The sequence below is a fragment of the Callorhinchus milii genome, unplaced genomic scaffold (assembly GCF_018977255.1).
Source record: "Callorhinchus milii isolate IMCB2004 unplaced genomic scaffold, IMCB_Cmil_1.0 Scaffold3, whole genome shotgun sequence".
Taxonomy (NCBI): Eukaryota; Metazoa; Chordata; class Chondrichthyes; order Chimaeriformes; family Callorhinchidae; genus Callorhinchus; species Callorhinchus milii.
In genome coordinates this window covers 22,559,111-22,571,160 of record NW_024704744.1, presented here as the reverse complement: position 1 = coordinate 22,571,160, position 12,050 = coordinate 22,559,111, and the positions used below count along the sequence as shown (strand labels likewise).

At 38.9% G+C, this 12,050-nt stretch overlaps 1 protein-coding gene across 1 annotated transcript in view; it reads right to left on the bottom strand.

The window, feature by feature from the left end:
- otofa (otoferlin a) overlaps positions 1 to 12,050 on the bottom strand; it is a 186,307-nt gene that overhangs the window by 55,372 nt on the left and 118,885 nt on the right. The window contains 8 exon segments of the mRNA XM_042333019.1: positions 1,764 to 1,880; positions 3,400 to 3,490; positions 4,656 to 4,756; positions 6,684 to 6,804; positions 7,711 to 7,891; positions 8,620 to 8,728; positions 9,485 to 9,708; positions 10,159 to 10,345. Coding sequence (XP_042188953.1) covers positions 1,764 to 1,880; positions 3,400 to 3,490; positions 4,656 to 4,756; positions 6,684 to 6,804; positions 7,711 to 7,891; positions 8,620 to 8,728; positions 9,485 to 9,708; positions 10,159 to 10,345 — 1,131 coding nt within the window.

The window sequence follows — 12,050 nt, the reverse complement described above, 5'->3', positions numbered from 1 at the left end:
AACGGTAAACAGTCTTCAAGTTTCCCTTGCTCTTTGGAACTCCATCCCAGAGTCTTTTGGCTTGCCCCCTCCCTCTACACTTTCAACACCCGCCTTAAGACACATCTCTTTGACTGCATTTTCAGCTACCATTCCCCTCCCTCTTCCCAGTTCCTCCTTCCTACCTCAGGCTCCCAGTCTACTCTGTGAAGCACTTTGAGACATCCTCCTGACATGACAGGGACTCATCAAATGCAATGATTATTTTATTACTTTATTAAATGCATGGCAATTTCCCATTTGTCTGGAATGGAGTGTACACTCGCTTCCTGAAGGAATACACCCTGCTTACCTAATCCTCGTATTAGGCGCAGATTGGCAAGAGTAAAGGCTTGGAGACCCCAAAGTGTGAATTGGAGTACTGCTGGAGTTTAACCACCTAAAAACGCATAGATTGCCATTACAAAAACTGTCTGACGTGCTTCCTTCTGATTCTCCAACTAGGACAACCCTCTCTGTTAGGGCTTTTCTTTGCAGGTTTAACAGTATCTGAGTGGACAAATCTCCTCCTCCAGTAACTGGTCCTTTTTTGGGGGGGTCATCCGGGTGTCTGACACATGCAGAAACCATCACCATGCTTACGTTCAAATCCAAAAAGTTCCATACATCCCACCTTTACAAGGAAATTCCCAAGACGTTTATTGGAATGGAATGCACTCTCTCCTTGGAGGGTACATCTTGGCTTATTTAATTCTGGGGAGTATTAGGCGCAGGTTAGCAAGTGCCAAGTGCTTTGGGATACTGCTAGAGTTTACCAGGTAAAACTACATAGCTTGTCATTGAAAGCACTGTCTGACAAGCTTTCTCACTTCTTGACCATCTTTTGGCTTGCAGAGTTAACGAGAACTGAGTGGGAAGAATGCCCCAATAACTAGTATGTCCTTCCAAGTCCTGTAAATGAGCTATCCTGGCTGGGCTGTTATCAGCAGTGCCCTAGTGTACTGCTGTTCCATCTGGCTCAGGAATTGGACTATTGAAATCGCTACAGAGAGTTGACTCAATTCTGACATTCCGTTGCCAAACATGTCACCTTAGAGCCAGTTCAACTCTGAGGAGAGCTCAGTTATGTCCTTCCTCCCATCTCACTCCCATAGAAGGTCACTAGCTGGCCATTCGACATTTGACATCTGACCTATTGAATGATGGTCCCAACAGTTGGAGGTGCAGTGCTTGAGCACCTGTTGCCTCCCAGTGATTGTTTTACCTTTTCAAACCCTGCTAGCCTGGCTGCTGTCATCAAAAGTGCCTTAGAGTACTGTGGTCCTCCCTGATTCAGAAACCCGACTACTGAGGCCACCACAGAAGATTGACTTGATTCTGATATTCCATTATCAGATCCATCACCCTGGAGCCAACTTAACTCCAAGGAGATGCTGCTTATTTCCCCTTAAGGAGGTTAGTAATTGTAGTTGTAATGTAGCAATTGAAATGTTGGGATTTATAAGTAGATCCCCACAGTGGCTGAAATGCTAAATTGACTGTGCAATGAGATACCAAACCACATGTCCAAAGTTTGGTCACTGGTATTGGCTAAGATCGTCACTTTCAAAAGAGATTCAAAAAATGGATGAAATGGCACCCATCAAGTTGATGTGTAAGTCCAAAGAAACAATTTTAACACTTGATGAAACTACATTTGGAGTATTGACTCCCAATTTCCACTATGTGGTGCTCTGTGCTTTATATTGCAGAATAGACAAATCATCTGTGTGAAGTCTTCTCACCTCATCAGCCAGGAAGCGAATTTTATGCAGAAAGTTGTGAACCTGTTTCAATTTGTCCTTTAAGGTATTTTTCTTCACCTGGGACCTTATTGCCTTAGATTGCTGTGCCATGTTCTCCTGCAGTTAAAATATATGGGAAAGATCGTCAGAAAAATGCCCTTTTTATTGATTGTTATTAAGTAAATGTACTTTTCTGATAGCCAGCCTTCATGAAATTGGGTATAATTTCTTGTATTAATATTATTATTATTATTGTACATTGCATCTCACTCAGCCAAATAAACTCAGAAACAAATGCAATCAGTTACACTTAGGTAAATAACCAATAAACAAATATTTTCACATATTGGAACATCCAACCAGGTAGGATAACACTATTGTCATTCATTTACAACAATCTGCATTTATATAGCAGTTTCCGTAGTCGAGCCTTGAGGTTACGAATCAATGTATGAGAGTTTCGGCGGCCTGAGGGGTAAGGCAGTGGCGGAGTCTGGCAATGTTGTAGAGGTGGGGTAAGGCAGAGCGGGTCATGGCACGGATATAGGGGAGAAAGGACAGTTGAAGGTTGAACAAGACGCCTAGGTTCCTGACTGGCTTGGTGAAGTGGAGTAAAGTGCCATAGGCAGAGAAAGGAGAGTAGTGTGCCATAGGCAGTCGATGAAATAGGTTTTAAGGCAGGGATTTACAGACAAATAAAGAGGATTTGAGACAGAGGGGTGGAGCACAGTAGTGGTTAGTGTGGTCAGGAAGCAAAGGGATGAGTTTCTGCAGGCAGGATGGTATTTTGTACATCTGCATTCCACTTACAGACATGATAATTATTATTATTATATGATTATTATTATCATGATTATTATTCTTGTTAACTGAGCAATTTTTAAATGCAAATTTGTATTAATTATGTGTTTGAGTTATAATTGCAGGATTACATGTTCACTTTATAGAGGATGCTCACATTCTATATTTTGTTTCACATAAGTTATTTTGTTATCTTGTGTGAAGGGCTCTATATGAATACAACTTGTTATTGTACTTTGTTATTAGAACAAATATGTTTTCACAGTTCAGAAAAAGGTGATTAATTAAATAACTGTGTTGTTAACAAATCTTTTGGTATATACCATTCTTAATTGTATTTCCTCAATTTTCTTCCTTTTTCTTTTCCTCCTGAAAGCACTGATACTCAGACAGTGCTAAACCAGCTAAATCAGCAAAACTGTTTTGCTTTCAATTCAGAGCACTGTCTGGCAGTATTCCTGCTGCTTTTCTAGCTAGGATCGCTCTGCCTGCTAGCACTACCTTATGCCCCCAGAGCTTTAGCTTACAGGGTTAACAGGAGCTGAATGGGAAGAATCTCTGTCCCACATTGGAATCAGCTCAGCTTGAAGGAGAACCCATTTACCTCTCCCCAAACGAGGATAGTCACTGAATTTTCAAGGTTCATGGTTCTGACTTTTATTCAAATATAATAGGCATTCTAGAGATTAATTGAATAAGACTTTGTGCTTTTACACAAATTCAGTATAATGATAGCATTTGTAAATCTTCCAACAACTTCCAGAGCTAAATTGCTTCTTGCTAAAACTGCTGGATCTGAATAGATTCGAAAAAAAACTTAAGTATGCTAACTTACCATTTCCCTCATGCAAGACTTAAGCCTTTCTCTGTCCAATTTGGTCTTCCCTGTCAGATTTTGGTCTTTATTCACCAATGACACAAACCGCCTGTGAGGGAAAAATATATAGAGATGTTCAGATTATACTATGTACCTCTGAAAAGCATTTTTTTTCCTTTGGATGAAATTACTTCCAATGAAGAACGAAAATTGAATTGTGCTTTGTTGAAGAATTCGCAAGATTCACCAACTTCACTACAGTGTAAGTCATCTCAGATGAATTTATAACCATTGTCAGACTGGAGGGGGGGTTGAATGGAAAGTATTTGTGAGGGATGTGAAGAGCCTATCTATCTATACTAACAAAACGACAATGTCTGTCTATGCTTCAAGAAGGATCTCAATAACAAGTTGAGGTAGAGACATGATTTATATGTCATTGGAAAGGTCTTGCATCTGGGAGTGACGTGGGTATATTTGTTTTCGGGTATCTCCTTCTGTTCGTGAGTTACTTTCCGTTTTGCGTTTTTTTACTGCAGTTACACCTGGTGGCCACCAAGTCAAAGCGGTGCTGTGGTATCCTGTGTCACAGTCACGTATGTAGCCAAGCAGTGGGAACAAAATAAAGAACACTGACGAAACTAGCCCGTGGCAACAACAACAAAATTACATTTTTGAAGCTCGGAGTCCTCCCACTGAGTCCTCCCAAAAGGAGTCCTCCCACAGGAGTCCTCCCAGATGAGTATAGATAAAGATGAAATCTCTGTCTGTGTGTCAATCTACATTCCATATTGGATCCTTTGGTTGCAAGCATAGCTGTAGTGGCGACAGCTAGCACTTTATATCGAGGATGAAAAGTGATGCCACAACTGAAAGACGCGTTGATTGTAGAGGAAGGTCCAGAGATTGTAGAAGCTGATTTGAAAGGGAGATGTGTGTGACCTAGTTTTAAAATTAGGGCCCTAAGCACCATAAAAGACAAAGAAAAAGCACAGCAAAGAGAAAAAAAATATCCTGCTTGTTGGCCGGTCAACATGCTAAGCAACCAAATAACAGTCACAAGCTGCGATCAGTGAACTAGAAGATAAATGTGGAACCAGGCCCTGTAGACATGAGGATTGAGTACACTGCATGGGTGGGGGGGTGGGGGTGGGTGGGGGGTTTGATGCTTCCAAGATACAGTATCACATTTATGGCTAATCTTCGCTTAATATTTAAGAAATTTATCAATTTAAAACCACGAGTTGGACCCCAGCAGCTGTATCTGTACCCACGTGCACCCGCTGCTCAATTCCTCCAGCACTCCTCGCAGCCGTCGCTCTGGATATGGCTTCTCAGTCTTCAGGATCTCCTGAACATCATTCAGTCCTTCCTCCTAGTAATTATAGAATATTACATAACCATGACTCCAGTGAAAAAAATACAGTCATTGACTAATGTGTATATATATCTATGATGGAGTTCTGTTTCCAATAGGAGCAGTATAAAACAAGTCATAAAACAATTCTTGGATCCATTACTAGGCGCTCTTAATAACATTGAGGCATTCAAGGAAAACTAAATTGAACTTTAAAGGCTATAAAATGATTTTGCATCCCCAAAGCAGAAACAAATGATCAAAGATCTGAAACTAGATAAATTTCCTCTGTGGGGAATAGTATACTAGTACAATCAATTCAGGTTGCTGATTTCTAGAGTCCTAGAAATAATGTATTTAAAATGCAAAGAGATGACCTTTGCAATTATTAAGATGTTGATCTTATAAGTCCACAGTCCTTGTCCAGGTAAATGGATTATAAATACCATCATGTTTTGAAACTCACTTTTGCTTTAATCATAACAGCTGCTTTGTGGCACAACTAGCAATTTTGACCCTCGGTCTTCAGTTTACAAATATCCTTTGTATAAATACTTGACAGGTTTAATGCTTGATGTAAGAATTTCACACTGTTTTTATACACTGTGGAGTCCTGTAGCTCAGTGGTTGAGCACTCGCTTTGCAAGCTAGAGACCTGAGTTCAATTCCAGGCAGGGCGAAACCTTGGGCAAGTTTGCTTACTCCACACGCCTAATAATAATCCCTCCAAAACCAAAAACAATAATAAATTGGTCATTTTCAATCCATGACTGTTTGTGGGACATTGCTGTGCGCAATTGGCTGCCGCGTTCGCCCACAAATATACAGTCAATTCACTTTACAGTGTGTTCTGTGAAGCGCTTTGGGACGTCCTCCTGACGTGAAAAGCGCTATATCAAATGCAAGGATTATTATTATTATTATTATAGTCACAATGGCACCAGTGTGTCATGAAAATCTCAGTTTTTAGAAGTGGAATTAAACCTGTTCCTCACTGCATTCCTTCCACTGAGCCCTAACCAAAATAGGAATCTGCAAGCTGACTAGTGTTGTATCAGCACACGGTGAAATGAGGAGTCAACACACCAGCCAATAAAATAATCACATCTTGATGTCCATTAGAATTGTCCTTTATACTCAAGTCTGGCACCTCAGACCAGCAAGCAGGGGGCCTGAAGTTAACTGTAATATATGCTATAACATAACATGCTATAACACATCACAGTGGTACAAGGTACTCCAGCATTACCTGAAACACATGCAAGGATATATTCCCTAACATGGAGTTGCTTGACAGTGGTCTTGGGTTCACCTCCCAACCAGCTCAGAAAGTGTATCTCCCTAATGTTCGAATTGAGTTCAGCAGCTAGTCATGTGTGAAATTCGCGAGCTACTCACTCCAACACACAATGCCTGGAGCCCTAGTATGCTTCTCTGCAGCAAATTTGTTTTGTCAGGTTTGAAGGAATTGTCCCTTTACGCAAGGTGGGTTTTCAGGCAGGATAGGTTCTTGCACAGCCTATAATATTGATATGTGAGTCAGACAGCACTGAAACTTGAAAGTGAAAACACGTTTACAAATGAAGTTTTAAAATGTTGCGCAATTGGGAAGGGTTGGGGAAATGATAGCACCATTTGTACTTTTCTTTTGGTTTTAATAGAATTTTTTTGTAGCAGTAGAACTAAACAATTATGCAACAATTTGGTCATGTTAACCCACACCCTTGTATGTACCAAACATTGTTTGAGATGCTTTGATATCATTACCTATCTCTTTTAGTTCTCATAAATATTTTGAGATATTATACACTGTATAAATGGATGACAGCTTTGAAGCATATGTAAGAATTTCCTTTGGTGCAATCTTCAGTCAGAAACCATGGAAAAGTCATTCGAGACGTACCCCTTATTTACTAACGAGAGAAGTTTTAATTAAATTACTAACCAGTTTATCTGCAATCTTGTCCATGATATTTGCATTGTAGAGTCGTCTTCGCTGGTCTTGCCACCAGCTCTTAATATATATACAAGGCTTCTTGTCAAAGTATGGTAGATGGAAATAGTTTCTAAAAAGAAATGACAAAGAAGTACCATTAGAAAAACTCTGATGCCTCAGAGATTAAATATAAAATTGAGAAGGAGACTGTTGTGTTACTTCATGACAGGCAAGTGGATAAATAACATGGATCAATTTTTCTATAATTGATAAAACATAATGCATGGAGCCTATGGTTCTGGTACCCATCCACAAATAAATGTTGCTGAATATAGCTTTCGTAGTGAAACATTATCCATTCCTCCGTTAGTAAACATTTATTATAAAATGGCTAGAATTTCTTTTTCTGGTTCTAATTCACAAAAAAAGGCATTAATTTGTTGTACTAGGCGCAAAAGTTACCAAAACCACATGACTATTTCACAGCTCAGCTTTATTCCATGCACTTGTCAAAGTGCTAACGTCACAACAACAATATATTGCACTTATATAGAGCCTTTCATGGAGGATGACTTTCGGAAGCATTTCACAAGGATGGTATTGAAACCTGAGCCAGGTGGAAAACAGGGAGGTAGAAGAGAGATGATCCAAGGTGCAGTCACAGAACTAGTTTTTCAGAAGGGCTTTGAAAGCAGAGAGGGAGGGTGCAAAGCAAAACGAGTGGGTCATGGTGGTTGAAAGCTTCACTGCTAAGGGTTGAGTGAAGGGGCTCTCAATCTCATGGGAATAAACCTTTCCCCATTACTTTTTTATCACCATATCTCTGAATTTCTTTATTGACTAACGACTAACCTATTTTCAGCAGCAGAAGCAAAGATCAGCTAATTCAGTAATATCGTAAATAAAAAAAAGTCCTTGCATTTAATATAGCACAATTTGTGTTGGGATGATGTCTCAAAGTGCTTCACACAATTGACTGCAAGTGCAATGACTATGCATTTTGTAGGCAATAATGAACTATGTATAGGGTTCAGACCTATCAGTTACAACAGGTTTCATTGGTGGAGTTGATGAGACGGAGACTAGATCACTGTCCTCAGTTTCATCGTCACTTGAGTTCTGGAGCAGTTCTGACTCCTCTTCATCACCATCCCCTCCATCCTTTTTTTTCCGAGTGCTTGGCCTATTTACTCCATCAATCTGGTTCCCATAGTTACCTAGGAAGAAGCACCAAGGATAAATGTCCATTGAGTCAGGAGATTAATGTCAGCTATTCACCATCTGGAATCCTAAAGACAGCATCATAGAATATTATATCACAGCAACATTCAGCCCATCAAGTCTGCACTATTATTTTTCTCCACATGAACCAACCTAATCATATGCTCATGTTTGCTCCCCACATCCACTAATATTCTCTTCCCACTTCAGATACCCATCAAAGGGCCCAGGACAAAGTTATTCCTAGATACGTGAAGACCTGAGAGCTGCTAGCTCCTCATATATAATCATCCCCAGCAAGTTCTCAAGCCCAACCTTTTTCATCAATAAGCAATATTGATGAATAAGCCAATATTCACAATGTGCTAAACATGTACTGTGCCTATGTAGTATCTATGTAAGGACTCCCAAGTGTGTAGTTGCTAGTGTCAACGCAACTGTATTGAACCATGATTCAAGAAAAAGCACCTTATGATATGGATTTGAGGAGGTTAAATTGTTACATAAACTGGACTTGCACCACAATACAATGAAGTTTCCCTTCAAAGTCCCAGTTACATTGCATGCACCAAATTCATGTGCCATTTGTAGCAGTGATTTGGGGTAGGAAACTATAACTGTATACAACTTATTTTGAATCTCCTTGCTTCGTATTGATTTGTGACAAAGCGGTGTGCCCTTTATGTGAATATTACCAAGAATATTCTAAGGATAATATACTGACCTATTGTGACTTCAAAACTGATTGGTTTATCTCCAATTTTTCTATCAACCATCGTTGCTTCCAGGAAGGCTCCAAAGAGGAAGAATTCTTCAATTTTCCCTGTAATGTTCTGCAATTTAAATTGAACAGACTAAATATGACAACAGACTTATTTTTGTCATGTAAAACATATGGACTGTCGATGTGGGCCAAATATGGAAAATATAGTTTTAGTTTTAGGTGGGTCCCCATAGGTTAGTGTGACAAACATTGAGTCACCGGCAAGATTCAGTATTTGGGCATCCTTTGAAAATTCTGCACTTTTGACCCTAATGCTAATTTTAGAGTACAAGTAAATGCATTGAATGAGTTAACTATTGAATGCCTTGCCCTCTCCTTGCCAATCATCACATCGCACATGAAGACCTTCCTCTTTGACTGTGCCTTCAGACACCTCCCCACTGTTCCTAGCTTGGTGTCAAGCTCTACCATTGTTAAACCCTCAGAGATGCTACCCCATGTGAAAGGCACTTTACAATATAATACAAAATTACATGTGTATAGCGCCTTTCACGTTGAGAGGATGTACCAAGGTGCTGGACAGTTAGGGATTTGGACCCGAGCTGGGGGTCAGGATCAGGGATGGTGGAGGGCAGGGAGGGTGGCCGAAGGCTCGGTCGAAGAGGAGGGTTTTGAGACGTGCCTTGAAGGAGGCAAGGTAGGGAGCAAGGCAAAGGGAATGTGGGATAAACTTAATGTATCCCTTAATAAGACAGATGACCTGAGATGCCAATGTTCATCAATGGGACATTTGCAAATGGGATTTGTTCCTTGCATGCAGGAAATTGAGCTGACACTTTTGAGTTCTAGAGATAACATCACTGACCTCTGACATTTGTTGTATGGTTTCTGTCTGCACCTCTGTAGAGCTCATTATCTCAGTTGAAGATGTGTCCAAGATTTCCATACCCACGCTGATAAGCAACCGAGCTCTGAAGGAAACACCCTCACCAAGGCCCTCGTTTAGGTCCTGATGTTCATCCATCAAACTATAGTTGCGAGTTGAGCCATAAGTATTCACCCAGGCAGGGCCAAATGTAGGCAAAAAGCCTGTAAGAAAGGATAAGTATAATCATTTATTTACAATTGTTCAACTAACGTAGAAAACCAACCTCAGCCAAATTCCATTATAGCTAAGTGAAAGGATCCTAAAACTTGTGTTATTAGATTCCATTGAAAAATCACAAGGAAATTTTATGCAGCTACTTACAGGTCATGCTGTAAATCCAGTTTTTTAAAATCAAAATAAGATTTAATTTGAGCCTATTTTTTAAAAAAATCCAATTTGACTGGAATTTGTTTTTAAATTTACTGCTATATCCTCCTATATCACCAATTCCTGACCTATTGTTTGAGCTATGAATTAGCTTCATGCTGTCTGCTGAAGAGTGGTTAAAACTCTTAAAGATAAAATTATATCCAATATTGTTTCCATTAGTGACATCAGATTAGGAACAAGAAGAGCATCCAATTTGCTATGTTGTATACTTAGCAGCTTACCTTTGTCTCCATCATTTGCGATCTTTCTTAGGTCGACAAAATGGGTTCCAATAGCAACGTCATTCACCTTGTCTGAATCACGGATCTGGATTTTCATTCGTCTGCAGAGAGGCGGGAACATTTCAGTGAAGATGATTTGTTCGTTCCAAGTTGGCTCATAACTGTTTTTTTGGACAGAAGTCTTCCCCTAGCAAAATAATACAAAACTGTCTATAATTGAGACATGGTTACTTGTAAAACTAATTGAGTTTAAGAAGCATCTAATTTAAATGTACAGTGTGTTCAGATCACAAGGACTGAGAATGGCTGAAAACTGCATTATAATTTGGAAAAGTTGCTTCACTGTAAAGCGAGTTTCACAATAATGGAGTTCATTATAACAAGATTATTATGTAAAGCAACAACAACTTGGATTGATATAGTGCCCTTCACATAGGGTAGTGGCTTGGAGCGCTTGAAAAAGAAAAAACTGCAAAAAGAACATTCATGAATGTTAGAGAACTGGTGCAAATTTCTTTTTAAGAACTTGGGGTGAAAAATGAGACCTGTGATATGAATTAGCATTGTCACAATTTTAGGAACATATGAACACTGAAATGTTCACAGATTGAGATTGCTAGTTTTGTGTTTGTGACTTTATATTTTAAAATCTAGTGGTAGAAATCCCACCTGGATCTAGATTTACTCTAATTTTCTTAACATTTCGGAGCATCAAGAAATTGTCAATTCGGAAATATAGTTTTAATTTTGATGATATTTATATTTTAACAATTCATACAATGACTTGCCCAAGACTCAGTTAGAGCTGAGTTGATTGGAGCATTTGATAGAAAATTAGACAAGCACACAAAGAGCACGGAAATTGAAAAATGATCAAAATGGCATCGGACAATATACAGTTAATTCACTTTACAGTATATTCTGTAACGCGCTTTGAGACATCTCGAAGACGTGATAAGATGCTATATCAAATGCAAGGATTATTAGGATTATTATGATGTAAAACCGAATTTATTTTAGGATCTTTCCTATCATTTTGGAAACTATTAGAGAATCTATTGCTGCATAGTGAAGCCATGTTACAGATGGATCTTAGCTTTCCAGGTAATTATTCTGAAAAAGAAAAACTGGATGTTCTAATAATAAGGTATATTTCAGTTCATACAGTTATTTCATAAATAATCTGCATATAAAGTTATCTCATAGATATTGTTCTTAAAGCAAAGATTAATGTCCCTTTATTAAAGAATTGCATGAGCTGTAAGCAAATGGCTGCACTGCCATGCACAGATGTGTTATAGCAGCAATAATACCACTTACAAAGCTATCCTCAGTGAAAATAGAGTATTGGAGATACTAAAAGTACTGCACTCGCTCTAGAGTGAATGGAAAACTGGAATCCGAGTTTGTTGGTTACAAACATTATAATAAAGCTCTTTGTGTGTCAGGGGAAATTAAGTAAAAGGTTACTGGAAACGTATTGGAAATTCAATTGAAAAAAATAAAAATACATATTCACAATATGATGATGTATATTTTAATTATTTGTCTTTCCTTGCTTCTCCAATTTTTCAAGGCATCATTTATCTATTTCTCAGTCTAGGAAGCGCTATATGTATTTATCCTTGTGTCAATAACAATAGCCCAGTGAACAATATATGGTGAGTTTGTGCCTGACCTGCAATGACTGCCTCCTCATCGCAGCTGAATGAGATTCAGAACACATTCATTGCATTGCTCATTTTTCATTATTGCTGCATTCCAATTTATATGAAATATTTATCCTTTGAGACACTTATCCTATGTGCGAGATGTTATATATGTGCAAGTTGCTGTTGTAGAACAATTTGGAGAGGAAATCTAGATTTATACGGTTTACCCTGAATCATTTT